The 22,784-nt window shown below is 36.0% G+C and overlaps 1 protein-coding gene across 1 annotated transcript in view; it reads left to right on the top strand.

Annotated features, from left to right (window-relative positions):
• LOC149298943 (putative E3 ubiquitin-protein ligase HECTD2) overlaps window positions 1-22,505 on the top strand; it is a 42,851-nt gene extending 20,346 nt beyond the window's left edge. Inside the window, exons 3-21 of the mRNA XM_089486789.1 lie at window positions 1,578-1,716; window positions 7,919-8,021; window positions 8,615-8,704; window positions 8,875-8,939; window positions 9,540-9,585; window positions 9,768-9,877; window positions 10,095-10,243; window positions 11,380-11,503; window positions 13,070-13,166; window positions 15,309-15,416; window positions 16,052-16,184; window positions 16,652-16,740; window positions 17,075-17,233; window positions 18,225-18,299; window positions 18,521-18,608; window positions 18,732-18,838; window positions 19,636-19,751; window positions 21,844-21,987; window positions 22,385-22,505. Of these exons, the coding sequence (XP_089342915.1) occupies window positions 1,578-1,716; window positions 7,919-8,021; window positions 8,615-8,704; window positions 8,875-8,939; window positions 9,540-9,585; window positions 9,768-9,877; window positions 10,095-10,243; window positions 11,380-11,503; window positions 13,070-13,166; window positions 15,309-15,416; window positions 16,052-16,184; window positions 16,652-16,740; window positions 17,075-17,233; window positions 18,225-18,299; window positions 18,521-18,608; window positions 18,732-18,838; window positions 19,636-19,751; window positions 21,844-21,987; window positions 22,385-22,505 (2,063 nt within the window). The remainder of the gene's footprint in view (window positions 1-1,577; window positions 1,717-7,918; window positions 8,022-8,614; window positions 8,705-8,874; window positions 8,940-9,539; window positions 9,586-9,767; window positions 9,878-10,094; window positions 10,244-11,379; window positions 11,504-13,069; window positions 13,167-15,308; window positions 15,417-16,051; window positions 16,185-16,651; window positions 16,741-17,074; window positions 17,234-18,224; window positions 18,300-18,520; window positions 18,609-18,731; window positions 18,839-19,635; window positions 19,752-21,843; window positions 21,988-22,384) is intronic.
• Window positions 22,506-22,784: the final 279 nt, after the last annotated feature.

Here is a 22,784-nt window from a genome sequence, read left to right as displayed (position 1 = left end):
CCCATATTGTTAGGATGCAAAGTACTAGCTCTAATTTGAAAACAAGTCCCTCAAGAGAGAAGAGATGTTTTACCTGCTCGAGACTATAACCAAGATTAACCAAAAGCATTAAATCTATTTAACAACTTTGTATGTATTTTAGCAGCATCTACTTGCCAAATAAAATAAATAATATAACAAAACTGTATTTTCTCCAGAGTGCCTTTTTTCAGTTTTTGTTCAAGCCGAACCCCCTATGATGTATTTCCAATTTTCTAGCTGTGAAAACAGATGAGAAACCTTTCTCTAAAATCAATGCTACTGATGGCTGGTAATGTGTGGGCAGGTGTGAGTCATGTTATATGCTCGGCAGCTGACGACGTACCATCTGCCTTGCTTCTCTCATTCACAAATTCAGAACACGTAAATGGTGCTACACCATCATGATCTTCCACTCTGGCCAGGAGCGTAACCATCATTGTTATGGCCACTGTGGGCCATCTGTCCAAATAAAATTATTGCACAGAAATAATAGAACAGAAAATAACTCTTATAGGCACACACAGCTTGGTTGCCAACCACCTTTCGTAGAATAAGCTATTGATTATTATTGAACCCAACACAAAATCATAAGGAACCTCTGAAGTGGTTGTGAGCGGCTAGCTGACCACCATCTAGTATATAAACCATGTGTGATGTATTCTGCTTCATGTTTGTTTAGTACTTATAACATACTAAATTTTATGCAACTTTTCAAGTGATGTTAAGGTGAGTAGTACCTGCTTGAATAAAAATGGCTATATTTCTTATTAGGTGTTGTTTGCTGGAAATAACAAAGTGTCAGAATATTACCACAGTACACACAGATAAAATAAGTAAGCAGCAGTCATTTTCATGATATAATGTCCTTTTAAACACTTGCCCTCTGAGACCAGTAATTAAGTTTTGACACCTGAACCAGTAAGATTCCTGTATTGAAAAATATCTAAAGAGTAGAAGTGAAGCAATACATTTGCCTCAATGTGGATGGAAGGAGAGTTGCGTTTTCAACTTACTGACATCACTATTCATTATGTGAATGTTGGCCCTATATATATTGCATAATTCCATGGGTGAGGCGTCTTTGGAGAACTCTCATTGATATAACTATTTATTACTCAGGGCCAACCAAGCTCTACCTCCAGAAGAAGCTCGCTGGTGTAGTCAGGAAGTTAAAACCACATCTCTCGTGCCAATTCTCCCTTTAGTAACTAGACCCCAATGACTTAACTGTGTATTATACAGGGCTGATCATGGCGGGAATCTCCCAGGAAGGGCTAAGGTCACAACTAGCAACTAAAACAATGGAACCAATGTAATTCTTAAATATGTTTATCTCTAAAAATCCTGTTAAATGTAACAAAAACGTAAGTCACCCCGATGGATATTCATAAAGCAATAAAGATTGTCATGACACAAAGTGCTGTAACTGCTAAAGTATAATGTTTTATGTTTAGACAATATTTATGCTGTACAATATTTAATTATATACTACAGAATGTTTAATAGTTATGTAAGAAATATCAAATGCTTCACTCTTTTTTGTTTTTGTTTTAAAGTAAGAGACCTTCCACCAATTTGCCTTGATGTCCGACAAAAACAGCGCATTTCCATTGATACTTTGCCTCCTGAGATGAAAGCACCCATCCTTCCCGAACCTACGATCCCAATGCGTAGCAGAACACTAAGGGACTTTCAGTGAGTTGATTCATTTTCAAATATTTTTTGTTTTCATTAATATTGCACATCATCTACAGTGTAATCTTGCAAGCAGTGCCCTGTTGAACTAATATAATGAAACATAGAAACATAGAATTTGATGGCAACTGAGAACTATTTGGTCGATCTGGTCTGCCCTTTCACACGGATATTGAAATTACTTTACTGTATTAGCCTACACCACTTCTACTAGGAGACTGTTCCATTTATCTACTACTCTCTTGGTAAGAACTTCCTTACATTACCTCTACTTTTTAGACTATGACCCATTGTTGTAAGATTGCTTCTTCTTTCAAATAGGCTTGTCCCCTGTATTTTATGTAATCCCATACATATCGAATCTTAGTCTTTCCTGATAACTGTTATCCGGCAAACCACTAATACTCAGGTCCCAATGTTGATCCCTGAGGTACCCCACTAGTAACAAGCCCTTTTCAGTATACAGCTTTAACTACAACCTTCTGCCTCCTGTCACTCAACCATTGTCTTATCCATTTAACTATTTTGACATCCATCTCAAAGACTGAAATGTATAAGTTTTCATGGAGGGACAGTGTTAAATGCCTTACTGAAATCTACAAAGGCTATATAAACAGCTTTAATTACCTAACATACGTTATTTTGCCTGCCCAACAGCTGCTGAACTGTTACAAAGGTTTGGTGATACGTAGTGCATACCCCATGCTCGGGTCTGACCTGTGAAGGTCCATGTTAGGTTATTGTACTGTAGAACAACTGAAACACGAATCAACTTTCGCCTAATCAGGGTTCAACCACTCAAGCTATTCTTATAGGGTTATACAAATGAAATGTGTCTGTCATTTGAGATAATCATCTAATTGCTATATTGTACATGTTCTTTTTTTTGTATTACATAGGTATCATCAGGCTATTAGATAGAAAGTAAAGAACCTCACGACAAGAACATTATACCCTCAGGGGTCATTTTCTTTTATTAGTTTCTCTATAATTTAATTCTGTAAATCACCCATTAGGGGCCCCAAATTACGGACTATTATGGTGTGTTTAAAAGCCATACACGACTCAAGAGTGAAAGGACATTTACTGTATGCTTTTCCCTGTGTGCATACACACGTTAGTAGTACATTCTTGGGTAACATCAGGTAAACTGGTGAATTTAATGCATAATAATAGAGATCCTTTAATATCAGGTAACAGAACTGCATATATCTATTTTCACAGGAGTGCACTAGAGGAACACAATTCATACGATAATCTATACAACCTGATATTTATCTATATCTAGGATACCGAGAATTCATATAATGTCAGTGCCGGACTTTAACGCACTATTAAGCATCTCAATTGGCAATTTCAAGGTGTAGACAGGGAATAACTATTAGTACCTGCCAGGTCCTAGCTCCACTTTGAAATTCCCCTTTTTACGAAAAACAGGGCTAGAATATGATCCCAAATCTATTTCAAATAAATATTAAAATAAATATTTAATGTGTTCTTTTAGTTTTCCATTTTGCTCTTGATGATTTAAGTAAAGGTATATATGAAGTGAAGTGGAATAAGTTGTGATTGCAAGCGAACTTAGACCCGCCATGGATATTTTCACCAAGGCATATTGCTTTTAGTCATAAATTAGGGGACATAAATGTGATACAATGTGTCTTGCAAAAGGCATGTTGATATTTCAGTTGTGGTCCCATCATTCATAACCATTAACAGCTCTTATAATCATTATGCGATCACTAGACCCTGAGTAATTAATTGCTACCTACCTCTTAATCATGTTTACTTAGCTAATGTATATGTACGTAAAGCCTATTCCATCATAATACTTTTCATCCTCTCCTAATATCCTGTGATGTCATCACCCATCTGCACTGTTTGTTACATGCCTTATCCCTTGCTTAATTGTTTCCGGTTTCTATTTTGTATATGCATCCATAATCCTCTGATCTTAACTCTTAGGGTGATTGGTTACAAATAAAAATAGTCAAATGCTTATTCCATGCATTCCAAGTCCCTCGCTGCATTAGCCTTTAGTGCTCCTGTTGGGAGGCTGTTCCACTTATGGAACACATTCATCCCCGTTACTAGATGCCTACACAGCCATCATATACTAGACCAGTTAACTATAGGTAATGTTTATGTAAAAATAATATATAGCCTAATGAGAAGCAGTTATAAGTGTAGTGAAATCACCATACTAACCAACAGAATATGTCTGCTAATTGCACTTTATTTAAGAGACATACCGGGTCATAAAGAGTAATTTCCATGACAAATATGACCAATGTGGAAAGTAACATCATCCCTCAGCAGCTCCACAAAGTGTATGCACCAAACCTGGAATTCGCATGTGAAGTGAACATTCAAACGTATTGACATGTCTATATATTAAGATTAAACGGCTTATTAAAACTTGATTTAGTGTGAAAAATAGATAAAAATAAAATACTACAACAGTGACACCCAGTGGGCAGTTTATCTCACTGCAATCCACTGGTGTTTTGCAATTTTACAGTAATAGAACTTTAACCTTTTAATTGACACCCAACTGGTTGAACACTAAATTATTATTAAGATAGGAAGTATTCGGCACTGTAAAGGCAATTATCCCTGTATATATTTGCTGTGAATGTGGAGTATATTTGATGTGGTTAGTAGTAGCTGTATTACTCCAGTAACGCAGATGCAAAGTAACAGAATGTTGCACAATCTTGTAATACCCTTTGCACATTACCACATTTTTCTATAACCTGGCCTTGATTCATGACTATCAAAGCTACATTTCCACCCTTGCTCTTTCACCCTTAACATTCTCCTGCTGGTGGGATTATCCCAATTCACGCAAAGCTGATAGCTTTTAGGTAATGTTCGCAATTAACATTTCAGTTGGTTTTAGGTTTCACAGTAATTGGTTCACGTAATATGTATTTATTGCCACTATATGGCTGAATTATAATCATTCAACTTAAAGAAGGCCTGTCACATGAAATCAAAAAATATGAATAATATTGAATATGTTGTGTAAAACATAGATTGTCTAACAGATGTATCATATGTGTAATTATTATATACAACTTAACATTTCCTGTCTCTTCTGTTGAGAAGGTATTTTCCATTAGTTAGTGGCAGGCTAAGCAATATACGGCCATATAGTGATTTTTGAATAGTATTCACTAGGTATGCGCTGAATTCTTCCTTTGTTTTTCCTTATTTTATGTTAATTTCCTGTCTGTTTATATCCTTATAATAACTAATTTGTAGTTTGAATGAGTGCCCAAAATGTACATGGGGAAATAAGTTTTACAACCTGTGGGTTATCATTAATACCCTCATAAAAGTTGCAGTAAATATATATATATATATATATAAAAATAATAATCAATCTTGCGAGTAATAATCTATACTCCCCTTATGTCATTGCAGCAACTTGTAAAAGTGCTCCCTCTGAATTAATTTATAGAATTACATGCTTGGATTCTATACTGCAATCTTCTCCCAAAAAGTAATATTAAAAGGAAAAGTGACTCAATGCATTATGGGAATTCTGGCTTGGCCTGAATGTGTGGCCAATAAGCCAGGATCATTTAGTTATTTAATTAATTCCAATAATGGCATGGAATATAGATGCAGGTGATGTTTTTTCTTAAACAAAATAAATTAGGCTCTGGGTTTTGGGATTTCGTTGATCAATACAAGTCCCTGTGAGCTCTTTGGGTTTCCCACCAATGCTTTTAGCTATGGTATAATAAATCATGTGGGGATCATATTGTATATTGTAGGAATTATAACATTACCCATAGTGATCAATGGCTATAGTGATTATGTCCAAGATATGAGCCAGAGGGGGTCATCACCAGATTCTAATGGATTATATCGCCCCTAAAATACAAGAAAAGCACGTGGCTGGGTGCTACAGACCAGTAACAGCTGGAATCACACATCATATGCAGCCTTATTCATTTCAGGCAGCAGCTTCTACTGGCTGCTGTGAATTTGATTTGAGATTTAGATTTAAATTTTTTTCCCACATTAATGCTAGTAAGGAGATACAGTTTTAATCAGAATTCTTAAAAAACTTTACCATTTTTCACCCGCAATTAAATTTGCCAATGCAGTGTTTCTAAGATTATTACTTAATTGTTGTTTTTAATCTTTCATCAAGAGGAAGCTCCTCATTCACACACTAATTTATTATTCAATTAATATTACATTATTTGAATCTTTTTCTCCCTTATCTTATTCTCGATGGCAGCATATCCAACTAATCATAAACCTTCTTCAGGCTGCCACCAACATATTTTGTTCAAAATTCATCTTTGTGGCTTCTGAACTAAGAAGTTAAAGTAAAACATTTATCTTTATTTCTTTTATGTTGTCCAGAAACTTTCTGTATTAATAATCGGCCTTTACCTACCGTGTTAATCATTAAAATGCGTGTGACTGGTAATTACTATTATTCCTTGCCACAGCTAAGGGTAAATGGTATAATTTAAAGCTTTGGGGTTCGCATCTCTGAAATGTCAACAGACCTCACTAGATAAAGGACTGACATTTAGTTACATGTCTTTCCTAACATAACCACCTATTACATTTTGCATTTCTGGAATTTCAGCCATCAGTAAACCCAGCATAATGCAGGAATTGAGTCATTTGTATAGAAAATCACAACTATACAAGCATGCTTTGTGTATCAAATATACATAGTTCTATGCGTATCTTATGTATGTATGTAAATATATATATATATATATATAAATTTTGAATTTTGCTCATAAAGCCATTCCATAATGCTATGTGACTAGTGGAAAGCATTATTTTTATGTGATTACACATTTACAACAACAAATAAAATTACAGTTCTACTCAAAAGCAGACATACTATAATTTGAAAAAAGTGAATGTGTTAATTAAGTTAAACGTCGCTTAAGAGTAAAACAAAACTGTCAAGCATTGATGTTTCACCTTTGTTCCTGTTAGTTGACTTATTACTTAATCAAAAGGACAACAAACAGTAGGCTATAAAAAGAATCAGGTTTATGAAATAGGTCAGTAGCTACACATGGCAAATAAATTATTTTGAAAGGGATTTGTTATGGAAAAACACAGCTTTCCTTTCATCATGCAGACAAGAAAACCTAACCACACAAAATGGTATTTGATGTCTTTAATGTAAACTAATGGGGATCTTCTCCCCAGCTGGAGCGACAGATCGGGTCTGTATAGATTAATAATGGATAGTTGCCCACTGGGCAACTGACCCCCTCGTTTCCTATAGCCACCCCCAAATTGGACATCTAAAACACCTGTTAGGGGTATAGAATATGGTATTCTAAAGAAACATAAAATAATGATATATATATATATAAAGTGTTTGATAATATATGAAATGAAGCCAGGGGTTTTGTACCTGCCTTTCATGCTGGTCTTCTTAGCTCAGGGTCCTCAAAGGCCAGGTGGGAAGGTCTCAGCCTGACAAAGGGAAAATTGTTATATCGTGTCTTAACCCTATTGCCAGGCAATTTTTAATAGCATCCCACCTGCTTACAAAAGGGTAAAGACAAGTCCTCTTGTTGCGAAAGGAAATGTAGGTGAGGTAGCGTGACAGAAATTTGCATGACATTTTAGGGGTATTGGTGTAGAAGAGAAATCGACAATAATTAAGAAAGGGCCTACAAGACAGCATTGAGAACGGGGAGCAATGATGATGAGCCTGAAAAGGTGTGAATGGTAAGAAGACAGAGAGAACTAGAACCATATGCCTTCAAAATTTCTGATTTTTTTTAATAAAGTGGGCACTGCACGTGGGCCATACATCAGGTATTGTAGAAGCACCTGCAGTGTATGCTAGGCTAGGCAGAAATACATCTCAGATCCCTCTGTAGTACCAGAGTAGTCATAGAGGGAGGTGTCATTGGGTATGTATCTATAACTAAAAACATACTTCATGAGCTACCCATTTCCCTAACCAGGTCTACAGATCAAAACAAACTTTAGGACAGACTCCCTTTAGTTCCATTCCTCTAATATAACTTATGAAATGTTGATGTGCAGTAAATGTACTTTGTATAGTATTTGTCATGAACATTATGGATTGATAGTATCTAGTGTTGTTGTGAAGGTCTGTTCTAGTTATTGTAGGTACTAGTTAAATGCATAATATCTATTCATTACTTTTATGTCTGTTTTCTTTTTTCAGGACCGATTTGGAGAAAGCAAAATCTACAGGAGAATGGAAAGCTGTATATGACTTTTATTTAACAACATTTGATTCATTCTTGGAGCTAAATGCTGCATTTAAGGTAATGATTTAGAATATGTTTATCAGCGAGTGTGATGGAAGAGGAAAGATTGTGTCTGCCAGATCGGGGAAAGAGTGTTCACAGTTAAGATGGACTGCCTGTCGTGATCCCCATAGTCTAACATGGAGATAGTAGGCTGCCCCCATCTTGATCACCATTCCCCATTGTTTAACATGCAGAAAGTAATGTCATTGAAAGTAGTTCTGTGCGAGATTAGCTCATTGGTTGTTATTTGTAATCAATTTGTATGTTTGAATTGTTATGTGTTTATTTTAACAGTACCCTTTGAGCTGTACACGATAAATGGCCTGTGTTTATCTTTAATAATGTGAATGATCTTAATTGGTCCGTTTGCTTGGTAGTCATGGATAGCAGAGGAACAAATCTTGCATCAACAGGTCAATCTATTTCATCTTAAAGCTTAAATTACATGAATTTGGGCATCATTTTTAAATAATCAGAATATTGCATTGGATTATTTATTTAAATTTTTTTTTATTTCTATTGTTTAGGAGAGCTGGAGAAATGGTACATTTTCTTATGTGCTTCTGTTTAAGTATCCTAATTGAATTCAAAATTATTAACTTTTACAGAAAGATGTTAATGTATCCGTAAACACCATAGAAGACTCCAGAATCAACACCAAATTTGTGAATACAGTCTATGATGCCTTATTAAATACGGTAAGTATCTCAAAAAACAAAACTATAGCATCAATATTTTATTTATCATCAATGTCTAGAACATATCCATGTCGCACATTGGGCATTTAGCCTGTATTAACCTACCAGACCAAAGGGTTAAATAAGATGTGTTAAATAAATTGGTTACACTTTTCCTTCTACTATTTCAGTCTCAAGATATCCAGAAAGCAGTGCTCAAGGGTATTATTAACAGCCTCTTAAGAGAATGGAAGGGGTAAGCTAACTTTACTGAAACTGTTTCATTTACAATAAATTCTTATGCAAGAACAAATACTACATCCCAAATAGATTTCAGTTCCTTTTGGTTTCCTGCCGTGTCTCACTTTTCTTTAAAGTAGTACTGTAACCTTAAAACAGTCTGACTTTCTAAATGACTTAGACACGTGCATTTTTAATATCACATCCTAGCATTCAACTTACTGTTCGTGAGACATCTTTGGCACACATCTGACATTTGATGTGCAATTTAGCGAGCTACGTAAATATTACTATCAACGTTATTATTTATTGATTTATATTGTGCCATAAAATTTTGTAGAACTGTACAATGAGCAAACAGCAAATACTATGAAACACTTTGGACATACGGAAAGGAAAATGTTACGAGTGCCCTGCTCAAACTTTAGAGCCAAGAAAATAAATTAAATATGTATTTTTTTTTAAGTATATAAATGTCCACTGATGATTTTGATAATATGTTGTCTGTTGTATTATAAAATGATCAGATGAGACAATCAAAAATGTTAACACGCCAAGACATTAATTGTATGGTGCAATATGTGTAACAGTGTTATCTATTTTTTTTAAACTTCAGGCCAAGAACAAAAGATGATCTTAGAGCGTACTTTATACTTACACAGGTAAAATCATTGCCCGGTTCTTCCTTAAAATGTTCCGATTTTTTGCTTTATAATGTAGAGATATATTAAAATCCTGCATTTGCTTACTTGTTGTGTTATTTGTTAAGATGGTTTTGTTTCCAATAATTTGCCAAGTAATGGATTGTGATAAAATATACATGTTTATCTTTTTTTTCTTGCAGAACCCCCAGTTTAGTAGTACAAGTACTTATGTTATCTACGCACATTTACTCAGGCAAATTGCCACGCTTTCAGATACGGACCACCATTTCCTAATTAACTGGTTTAAAAAGTAAGAATTGCTCTTGTACTTTGGCACTTGGAAATATGATATAAGAATATTTGTTACAAATCCAGAAGTCTTCTGCAATTTATGGAAAACATACACTTCAATAACTTGAAAACATAACATTAAATATGAATAATAATAACACAAGTAGTGGTTTGTTTTAGCGCTTGATACAATTTTAGTATTATTGTCATTTTAAAGCACATTCCCTCTTTACTAGGATGTCCCAGAAAAGGTTCAAGCAATTAGTTGACAGATTGCTGCAGTTTATCTCCCTACGGCTCTTTCCTGCAAAACCAGAAGAGTTTCCTCCTTTGGCCAAATGCACATGGTGGATTCCATCAGCAACCAAAGTTCTGGCATTGTTAAGTAAGACTACAGGAAATTCTGTTACCATTTCAAACACTATAAACCTCAAGTGACAAAATATGGAATGTCCTAATTTCTTTCTGAATGAGAAGCTAGCTCTGGAAACCTAATCTTAGGTGCAACCTAGTAACGTGAAAGATTACTCCATCCAAATTTCACCTGTTTAGATGATCGATTATTATCCCTTTGAGTGTCTTTTAGATAACATTTGTATAAAGAGATATGAGACTAGCTCAACCAAGAATGGGCGATTACAGAGGGAAAAATGTCCTTTATCTAAATGATAATTGACCCCATTGTTAATTAGCTTGCAAAGTTGATCATATCCCTTCTTCTCAGCCTAATTTTCCCCCCATAAATTCTAAACCTGAATGATGACCAAGCGATGACTCCAAAAGATTTGCGGCATTTGTAGGACCGAGGGATTAGGTTTACCACTTACTCTTTTGTGAGAGAGCATGTGCCACAAAATACGACCAAATACCAAATAGCTGAATGTTTATACGACACATAGATGACCAAGGCAAGCACGCAGTGAGTGGCAAGGGATTAGTTGTCCATAGTAAAAAATCAAGACCACTATAATATTTTTGTTTAAACTTGATTTGTTAGTTGTTCCATTTTAAGTAAAGCAAATAAAAATGGCCATATGTTACACAACTATTTTCCAAACTAGTGTTCATGCATTCTTAATATTTTCCATCACCTTGCTAATGAAATCATTCTAGGTGTCTGTGTGCTGCACTCCTAACTGTTCTCTTATCTCCAGATCTGGGTACCACTTGTAAATTAAGTTGCATACCTACAAAAAACATATAAAATAAACAAAAAAAATCAATATTTGGAGGTCAGGTGCATGCTGGGATATTTTCTTATGATCACAACAGGACTTTGGGCAAACCATGCAAATGCCTACTGGCACCCCCCATGAACTCTTATGGCTGCTCATGCAGCAGATCTGTATTACTGAATCATTTAAAAAAATCAAAACGTCCATTAGAATTTTTGTTTTATCTAAACACTGATCATGGAACTTTGAATTTAGTTTCTAGAATGTTTATGGTATTGTAACTGATTTTATAGTATTAAAACTATGTTGCCTTATTGTGATTTTTAACTACTGTATGTTCTTGCAGATGCTGCAAATACCCTCTGCAATCCACCTTTAATATCTTACACCGACTTCTATAATTCCACTTTGGATCATATTGATCTCATGGAAGAATATCAAACCTGGCAGTTTTATGGAAACTCTCACAGGTTGGGTTTATGTGTGTGTGTGTGCATGTGTGCCAGAGTTAGATTAAGACTTTAAACGGCCCTCAACATATAAAGAAGTAGCTCAGTACCTTTTTTTAAGTTGATTTTTAATGGTGTCTTCGTGGTACAGGACAGGCAGGCCCAAACGTAATCCGTCCTGTACTGCAAAGACCATTTAAAGTCAGATTTGAAAAGTACTTTAACACATTTCAAATTTCTCATCCTGTGTAGTGGATCTTTGTAATGTTCGCTGCTATAGATGCAATTTTGCTTTGTATTAATGTATTGCCCATTCAAGGCATCCCTTAGAACAGCCTCCATCTAATATGGGGATCAATAACAACTACAGTTTATTATATTTTAGGAAGGTGGTAAAGGATTGACTTTTCTTGCTTTTATTTTGAGGACTACTTGTATGTCATGAAAATGTTATTTTTATGGCTGGAATCAGCAGCAGTGTCGTGTAGAAGGGGTTTTTATACATACTGTAGTGGTAAAGATGTAGGTTTCTCCTCTCTCATTAATTGCATAACACTCACTGAGGGTTATGTTGGAGAGGGATTTTTGAAGCAAAACATTAATAGAGGAGCAGTCACTGTAGCAAACAATGGGATGTTCCTCCTGATCAGGGCCGGCCCAAGGCAAAATGCCGCCTGGGGCGAATTTTATAATGCTGCCCCCCCCCCCCCGTTTATCTACCCTTCCTCTCCCTCCGTCCCTGCCGCCCCCCATTATCTACCTTTCCTCTCCCACCCCCCCTTGTACTTACCTTTCAGCAGTCCTGCGGCGAATCTCCCTGTTCGGTCTCCGAAACCGAACAGGGAGACTCGCTGCAGAGGAGAGAGGGGCGCCGAGCGGGTACCGACAGCTTGGTAAGCGAAAACCGCTCGGCGCCCCTTTCTCTGTCTTTCGCTTAAAAAAAAAAAAAGGGGGCTTGGGGCGGCAAAGTGCCACCCCTTCAAAAGTGCCGCCTGGAGCGGTTTCCCCACTCGGCTCCGTTGTCGGGCCGGACCTGCTCCTGATTGCCAGTCTGCACCAGGATTACTCTATACCTAACCTGCATCACACTGATACAGGGTCAGAAGTGAAAACGGTTTTATTAGTTACCAAATTACCCTAATTTCGACACAGTGGCTGTTTGGCAATTAACACAGTGTGTGACATCAACGTACGTGCACAATATTGGCAAATCTTGCCCCGAGGATAATGAAAAAGCATCAGTTGGACTCTGCATTTGAATGTTTCTGGTTCCCAGATTCAGCCACTCCATTTTCACAAATAGATGACTAACAAGATCATGGTGTTAAAATTCTATTACTTTGTGGCAATTGTCTAAAGTATTCTACATTATGTATATAAAATATATATATATAAAATAACATTACAATCTGTCCATGCAGAATTGTTTACATACTCACACTGGCCACACGAGGGCATCAGCAGTTTGAACAAAGCCTCAGAAACATACCGTATATATATGTATGACTGGAGCATGGCTTTTTATTTATTGTCCTTTAATACTTCTTATTGGTATTGTAACAGGTAATTTTCCTCTTTTTCTTCCAGATTCTCCTTCTGCCAGTTTCCATTTATCATTTCTATCGCTGCAAAGAAAGTCATCATCCAGAAGGATTCAGAGCAGCAAATGATCAGCATTGCACGAGTATGCAGGGCTCTAAAACTAAAATAGTTTTAATGCTATTAAGCTATTTATTGAGTTATTGCTTTTCATATTAAAACAGTGATTATGTTACACATTAATAATTACAAAAATGACATTCATAGTTATTATAGTCAGGGTAGTTTTCAACAGGGTTTCCCCCTGTGTTGACAACACACAAGGTTTACAGGTGAAGGCCACTGGTGTCTTTCTTGAAAGATTCATGTATGGTTCATAAGCCTACGCTGAGCAATTACATTTTTCTTTAGAAACCCCTATTTATTTAGAAAGAAAAATAAATAAATACAAATATTTATGTTTCATACAAGATGTATAAGCATACAATATCTCACAAAAGTGAGTACACCTATTTCATGTGACAACACTGAAATGACACTCAAATAACTCAACACACAGCCATTTATGTCTAAACCTTGGCAACAAAAGTGAGTACACCCTTAAGTGGAAATGTCTAAATTGGGCTCTATTAGCCATTTCCCCTCCCTGGTGTCATGTGACTCGTGTTACAAGGTCTCAGGTGTGAATGGGAAGCAGGTGTGTTAAATTTGGTGTTATTGCTCTCACACTCATCATACTGGTCACTACTGGTCAAGTTCAACATGGCACCTCATAGCAAAGAACTCTCTAAGGATCTATAGGCTATAAGAAGATTGCCAAGACCCTGAAACTGAGCTGCAGCACGGTGGGCAAGACCATACAGCAATTTCACAGGACAGATTCCACTCAGAACAGGCCTCGCCATGGTCGACCGAAGAAGTTGAGTGCACGTGCTCAGCGTCATATCCAGAGGTTGTCTTTTGGAAATAGATGTATGAGTGCTGCCAGCATTGCTGCAGAGGTTGAAGGGGTGGGGGGTCAGCCTGGCTGTCATCCCAGAAGGAAGCCTCTTCTAAAGATGATGCACAAGAAAGCTGAAGACAAGCAGACTAAGTGCATGGATTACTGGAACCATGTTCTGGGGTCCGATGAGACCAAGATAAACTTACTTGGTTCAGATGGTGTCAAGCGTGTGTAGCTGCAACCAGATGAGAAGTACAAAGACAAGTGTGTCTTGTCTACAGTCAAGCATGGTGGTGGGAGTGTCATGGTCTGGGCCTGCATGAGTGCTGCCAGCACTGGGGAGCTACAGTTCATTGAAGGAACCATGAATGCCAACATGTACTGTGACATACTAAAGCAGAGCATGAACCCCTCCCTCCAGAGACTGGGCCGCAGGGAATTATTCCAACATGATAATGACCCCAAACACACCTCCAAAACGACCACTGCCTTGCTAAAGAAGCTGAGGGTATTGAGCATCTGTGGGGCATCCTGAAACAGATGGTGGGGGAGCGCAAGATCTCTAACATCCACCAGCTCCGTGATGTCGTCATGGAGGAGTGGAAGAGGACTCCAGTGGCAACCTGTGAAGCTCTGGTGAACTCCATCCCCAAAAGGGTTAAGGCAGTGCTGGAAAATAATATATTGACACTTAGGGCCGAATTTGGACATTTCCACTTAGGGGTGTACTCACGTTTGTTGCCAAGGTTTAGACATTAATGGCTGTGTGTTGAGTTATTTTTAAGGGAACAGTAAATTTACACTGTTATACAGGCTGTACACACACTACTTTACATTGTAGCCAAGTTTCATTTCTTCGGTGTTGTCACATGAAAAGATATAATACAATATTTACAAAAATGTGAGGGGTGTACTCACTTTTGTGAGATACTGTATGTAGCATGAAACAATGCCAGCTATCAAAGTAGGTGGCGTAACTACCACCAGACTACATGGGCCAATTGGATCAAACTTGTTATCTTATTTCATGTTTCTAAAAATACAAATCAAACTGTTGCAAGAGAAACTTTGTAATGACAATGTTTGTGATGTACACATTACAGATCTCATTGTGACCTTCAAGTACAAAATGGTAGCAAACCTCTATGTCCCTCATGGGGTTAACTCATTTACGCGACAAATCTGCACTTATTACATCATAAAACATCAGGACTCTGAGTATTACAATCAGGTTGTTTTTTTTGCATAACACTGTTTTATTGTGTACATTGTACAAAAGTATAATGTCATTATTATTTACTAAATCTGGCTTTGTACTTACACTATCACATATATATCCTGTAGCAAAGTCTTGTCGACAAAGTGTCTCGGAGGCAAAAACCTGACATGAATATGCTCTTCCTGAACATCAAAGTGCGAAGGCTGCAGCTCGTCAGTGACTCGCTTGACGAGGTAATAATATTTGTATATTGTTTTGTGTCTTATTTTAAATTTACAGTATTATTTTTGCATAAAATGTTGCCGTTTTTTTGCCGGCTGTGGGAGATTAGAAAGGTTTTTCAAATGACTTGGTTTAGATTTTTTTTAGAATCAGTAAGCATTGTTTTTGGGACAGGCAGCGTCTGGTACTGTTAATGTTGTAGACTGCAACTATCAATAGTAGCATCCTTACGCATTTTATTGTATATATATATATATATATATATGTAACCAAAGATGGGCACCCGCCGGTCTTCAGAAAGGACCGGAGGTGGTCCGAAACGTTGGCTGTGCTGATTTAAATAAATTGGTGTTAAACACACTTTACTATAAAGACCCGTGAGTGCCCATCTTTCTTTGGATTCATATATCTGGCTATTTTTGGAGCACCCGGGCAAATAAAAGCCTTTGTATACTGATAGTATTTTTGAGTGTGCAGCCGTTCCCTTTGGTTTGTATATGTATGTATATATATATATATATATATATATATATATATATGTGTGTGTGTGTGTGTAATGTGTCGAATACAAATTTCTAACGCAGGACTTTTAAGATCTGCACTTAAATCCTTTATATATAAACTGATATCCATTTTTTCTTCTTAGCTTACAAGAAAAAGAACAGATTTGAAAAAAAAGTTAAAGGTTACCTTTGTAGGAGAAGCTGGTCTTGACATGGGTGGTCTGACAAAAGAATGGTTTCTCCTGCTCATCAGGCAAATTTTTCGTCCCGACTACGGTAAGCCTATGTTTTTAAAAGTTACATCTTTGCAGAAAAGTTTCTGTATCCACATAATGCATGACAGACTCACTGTATCATTCATGCGTAGGTATTTGTGTTCCGCTTGCTTAATGTAATGTCATGCAGGTGGAATGGTGTTTAGTAGGTTGGAATGGTTAAGATAGGAGATGATAGGGCAATAAGGGAAGGAAGGGAAAAATCTATAACTGGTTGAGGACTGTAGGTGAGTCTGTAAGAGATTGTATGGATATATGGTTTCCCATTAGCTACACTATACACTAAATTGCTGATCAGAAAGAAAGGCATAGAATACGCTGTGCGGAAAATTCAATTCATTTAAATGCATTTAGTATCTATTATATTAAAATAATTAAGAAGAAAACTTAGACATAATTCTTACTGTGATAGTCCATTATATAAGTTGGTTTTAGTAATTGTTCTTGTGATTTCATTTTCTTTACTAGGTATGTTTACTTATCACAAGGATTCTAACTTCCACTGGTTTAGCAGCTATAAATGTGATAACTATTCTGAATTTCGGCTTGTTGGAACTGTATCCTTTTTTTTTTGGTTCAAAAATTGTATTAATTAAAATTGATGTTGTACATAAACTATAATTTGTGTGGATTTACCATATCAAACTCAATGTAAGTACTGCTCTAGCATCTAATGGAATAATCCATTGTATGAGAAGAAGATGACTTTTCAAGTCATCAATTTTTATGCATAACTCTGATATTTTAGAAGAATATGCAGCTCATATTGGCAAGAATACATAAGGAAAAGAAGAACCACACCGTTTTTTGCCCAAGTAACTTGGAAGCTCACATGTTCAGCAATAAGAATGTATAGCACAGACTATTGTTGATTATCCTTAACATTGCAAGCTGATGGGACTTGCTGTCTATAACAGTATAACCCTTGATATCCGCTTTCCACCCTGCTGCTATAAGAAGCTCCTGAGTCCACCCATAGTTCCTTGTGATCAAAACGTGCCTGTAGGCATTGGATCTGTCACTCTAGATGACCTCTATCAGATTATGCCTGTAAGTATTATTTCTACCAAGAAGAGATAATTATACCATTTATATTATTCATGTGTATAATTTCATCAATTATTCAGCATAAGCTTAATCAGACTTTATTGAATAAAGACTTTTCACTGCTCTTCAAAAATACATTTAACATTGATTGTCACATCCACATTTATAATATTCATGTTTATAATTCAATCAATTGTCCAGCATTACCTTAATCAGACTTTATTGAATAAAGACTTCCCACAGCTCCTTGGAAATGTATTTACATTGATTTTCACATTCACATTCACACTTGCTTTATAGTATACTCTGGCTCACAAGGCATTGTTTGATCCATTCGTTTGTGACAATAAAGTCAATTTGTAAAGTTCAAAAATGTGACCAAGTTAGATTACTATTCTGTAATCTATTCTATAATAATCTGTATAATAAAAGTGTAAGATTTGCTAATTCGCTTGGCCTATTACAATATGACTTTTTGGTTGGGTCATTTTTTTGGATGACTTAGCTAGCAGATGTCATCATTCAGTCATTGATGGATATAATCAAACAGGACTTCAGGATGATACTATTTTGGTGCACAGTATGTAAATGGCTTGAATACAATCTAAACAGAGAAATTCAAGAAATGTCAGACCTCAAATTAGCCCAGGTCCGATTTTACAAAGTTTGAAGAAATCAATGCAACTGATACTTGCTGTTAGTAAACTCTAGGTTTGATTTATTAAAAGAAACCAATTGAGATTTGAACCTTGATTGTTTTGATCAGTCTACTCATTCAAAAACTAATAAGATGTGAAGAAAGAAAAAAACAATTAAAAACAAGTACAAAGGGTCAAAGTACTTGGCCAGGCCACTCCTCTTAGATTTCAATAATTTAATTAATTATATAAAATTAACCAATATATTACACTCCCCTAGTGTCTTACTTGTGCATATTAAGGTAACGTGATGATGAATGAACAGGACATTATTTATTGCAAATCTTTATTTTTAGGAACTTGCACATGGTTTAAATGAGCTTCTAACATATGAAGGCAATGTAGAAGAAGACTTTTACTCAACATTCCAGGTGAGTTGTACAACTAGTGCAGTGATTGTCATACAATTCTACGTACAGTATATAGAGAGATAGATTATATATATATATATATATATATATATATAGAGAGAGAGAGAGAGAGAGAGAGAGATATATATATATATATATGCCGCCATTTGTGTTTTCTTTTATAATATATGCAGTATTTCTTACAGTCTCATTATACATTCCCATTTTGATTTTATTTCTAGGTTTTTCAAGAAGAGTTTGGGGTCATTAAATCATATAACTTAAAACCCAGTGGTGATAAAATTCCTGTTACCAATCTGAACAGAAAAGGTAAATTACTGATATATCATTACACTAAAAAAACAAATTAACCTGATAAAAAAATGTCATTTTTAATTGGATTATTATTTTGTTAAAACTGTACTAAAAAATGACAACATTTTTGCATTCTAGAATATGTCCAACTTTATGTTGACTTCCTTCTTAATAAGTCCATCTACAAACAGTTCTCGGCTTTTTACTATGGATTTCACAGCGTGTGCTCTTCAAATGCTTTAATGGTAAGACTGGATTTATCACCATTAATATTTTTTTTATCTTTTAATGTGGCAAGGAATGTAATTTATTTTACTAGTAAAGGCTAATGCCTTTGCAGATCCGTTTTCATGGTACTGGTAGAAATGATGGGATATAGTAGGGGTTGGAAGATTGAACTAACATTCCCTAAAAGCTTGCATCAGTAAATGTAATGTCGCCCTACACCTAGAGTGTTATAGTATGGTATTTAACTACCCCAATATGCTATAAGTTGCCAAACTCCAAACTTCACAGTAGTCTTCTTTTCATCCCCAGACATCAGGGAAGGTAAGAAACTGTCACTGGCAAAGATGGCACTAGCAATGGATTCAATTCCATTTCTATTAAATTAGTGCAAACAAAGGATGCTGTGTTTTTTTGTAAACACTACCAAACTAGGCTAATAAATAAAGAATAAATGCTAATTTCACTAATTAGTTGCTAGCATTCATATAGTTGGCTAATGTTTATTTAACTCTTTCTTCCCCACGTTATTATGCTGAGTGACTGTATGCATTTTATGTGTGTGTTAGCGTAATTGCTATTTTGTTAGGTTTTCAGACTTTCTTGTCATGCTGTCTCTGAAAAGATTTACCAAAGTAGTTTTTGATACCTAACAACTGATTAACCTTTTTGAGTGAGATGCACATATAGGTTTAATAACTTAGAGGTCCAGGATAACCACGCATCTTACCTTAGCAACGTTGATCCACAAAAAAAGTATGCTGATTTATTTGCATTTTTTTAAATGAAATTGTTGTAAAACCTGATTATTTTTAAGCTACTTCGGCCTGAAGAAGTGGAAATTCTTGTTTGCGGAAGCCCTGAGCTCGATATGCTTGCACTACAGAAGAACACTCAGTATGATGGCTACTTAAAAACTGACCTCACTATTAGGTGAGATGCACTAGATCTGCTTTATCTATCCGAGCGCTAGAGTGGTGTAAACAGCAACCAGCCTGTGCTCTAACATTTTATATTTGGTTATAAGGCTTTTCATCACAATTCTGTACACAAAAGCAACACTGGAAGGGGCAAAACTTCCAGAAAGCTAAAAAGCTTCAGTTATTGTGTGTGTCAATAAAATATATCAGTTTTAATTGAGAAATATATTTGTATTATATAGATTATTATCTTGCCTTTCAAATCAATTTTTAGTTGTGGATCCAATCACAGACTGTATCTTATCTACAAACTATGCACAAGTTCATTTAAACATTGGTAATAATATTAAAGCCATGCCATGCTACTTTGGTGATGTACATTGTTAAATTTGTGCCTATACACAACAGACAAGGTTTGTTGCACACCTCAATCAGGAGCTAGGGTTTTATAGAGAAAGGCCTCCCTTACTTAGGATATTTTAGACGTAAAAAATTAGCTGTTCTACTCCCTTTGGATTCCATTACAGAACAAGCAAAAACTGGAAAGGCACCGATCCTCCAACTTTTTTCAATTCCCAATCCCTTTGTACAGCTTAAGGTGACCTCTGTGTCAGGATAGTGGTTTTCTTATTCCAAATATTGGAACAGTAGATTAGCTTCATGTTGGGTGTTTTACAAAGTCTACAATTGAAGTAACCCAGAAATACTGTCTGCAGCATATTGATTTTAACAACATTTGATTGCAAATGTTTGCTGTGTATTAAGAAACTGCAAATCTAATCATGTATTTGAACATTAGACCATAATAACAGATGTAAATACAGGAGGTTGGGAAATGTTTTATAAATTAGAAAAAGATGACGTACATTCCATCAGGGCTGGCCCTACCATATAGAAACCCTTGGTGGTTAAGGTGGTGGTGTGGGGAGCTCCTTTGCCACATTCCCTCCTGTATTAGGAAGCAAGTGCATGCAGAAGGGGGCACCAGAGCCATAGTTTGCCTAGAGCTCTATCAGCCCTAGGGGTCTTTCATTCCAGAGGTCAATGTGTGTAGCCTGTTTTTTTAATATAACTAAAAGCTCTTAGTTATTTATAATTCAGGATACCCTTATACTTAACCAAAATATATTTTTTTTAATTGTTCAACTGTACCTCTACCAACAACTCTTCCACGGATCTACTATTCTAAAGCTCTAATATGACAAAACTTGTTTAACAAAATAGTCTAACCCATGATGACATGTCACTTTACGCAGTATGTTTATAAACATACACGCCTGCATTTGGAATATATTATAGTGTATCTTACATCAGATGAATACTCCTGTTTTGTAAATATAATGCAAGAAGTGAAAGGAAACCTTAGTCACCAATGTATCTATGGCGCTCCCATTGTTACTGTAAAGCAAAATAAGATAGGAGAATTCAATCTTTGAAAAGCTGAGTCATCTGTTGGTTCTCCAGTTTTAACTCATAATTTCCTTAAAGGTACAGTCATGCTCAGGTATTTTGGTGTTGAAGACATAACATATATTCCTTGCCTAGCTTTAAGCAGTGCTCAGCCAAGATTCTAAGTCTCACCTTTTCTAAAGGGGGCACACTTGTTTGTCTGGTAGGGTTCCGTACTAGTGGCTTTATAAATTAATTCAATTAAATTAATACAAATAAAAAATTGGGGAATATATAAAAACTTGGGAATACTGGGATCAGTGGAATTAATGTTTGCATTAAATAAACCCTGACCAAATGTGTAAGAAGTGATTGGAAATATTTTTTCTTCTTGGGTCAGTTTTGTAATGTGTACAATGTACAATGTTCCAAAAATCTTTGCCTAGACAGCTGGTATATGCTCAAAAGTAGATTCCACCGTCCTTGACAGTGATACCATTTCTGTGTTGCTAATGTCTTGGCTTTTTAACCCATGATGTAGTTAACAGATTGCTTTTTGGTTGAAAGAAGAGAGTGGGGAAGGGAAGTGCAAATAGTTTGGTTGCTAGGATAACGGTTACAAAATCAATATAATATCAACAATAGACTAAATAAAGACATAGATATATATATATATATATATAATACAATTAAAATCATGTTTCTCTTTTTCCCAGACACTTTTGGGATGTTGTTTTAGGATTTCCACTTGAACTCCAAAAGAAGTTGCTACACTTTGCAACAGGAAGTGACAGGGTACCAGTTGGCGGAATGGCCGATTTAAACTTCAAGATTTCGAAGACAGAAACATCCACTAACTGGTATTGCTTTTTTTTAAAATCTTTTTTATTTACTTTTTTATCCCAAAACTTCTGGAATTAAAGTTTTTTTTTTTACAGTACTGTATTTTGTTGCTGAAAACGATGGATTCTACCAAACCTTTTTGAAGAATTCTCACCAGATGACTGCATAGAAACGCATAGAAAGATCATGCATTAAACTGTCAAGGGGCCCACCTCCTAGTAGGAAGCCCATGTCTTGGGCACACAAATTATTACAACATTGCCCATATGTTAATTGGAGTCTAATGGTGCAAGCAAGGGTGTCCTAATTCCGTACCCTGTTTGGCACCTGATGACTTTTACTGTAACTATAAACCAGCAATACCCAAATGCATTGCTTTTCTGTACAGAGTGAATGTTTTATCTTGTTTTCTAGGTTGCCAACAGCACACACCTGTTTTAACCAGCTCTGCCTGCCTCTTTACAAAACGAAAAAAGAATTGAAGCAAAAACTGACAATAGCTATTTCCAACGCGGAGGGATTTGGACTGCAGTAAGAAGAAACCCAAACCAGGAGGACACAAACTTGAGACATATTGTCTTCACTGACCTTGCTTACTTGATTCACTCAGAAGAGGACAGCAGTGCTATTTACTTGACCACTTGATGTAAACGTCTTCAAGTAGAAATCTTTACGGACCTCTGGCCTAAAGGGGCAGAGCGGGAGCATACGAATTTGCCCTGCATTTTCAGATTACAATTACAAAGAGAACCATTGCAAGTGAAACTGAGAGTGAGTGGGTTAACCACGATGTAAATAATACAGCATTCTTTTG

Source organism: Sceloporus occidentalis, unplaced genomic scaffold (genome assembly GCF_023333645.1).
Source record: "Sceloporus occidentalis isolate IW3139 unplaced genomic scaffold, rSceOcc1.0.p SCAF_30, whole genome shotgun sequence".
NCBI classification, from domain to species: Eukaryota; Metazoa; Chordata; class Lepidosauria; order Squamata; family Phrynosomatidae; genus Sceloporus; species Sceloporus occidentalis.
The sequence above is the reverse complement of the archived record's forward strand: the minus strand, read 5'-3'. Positions and strand labels throughout refer to the sequence as shown.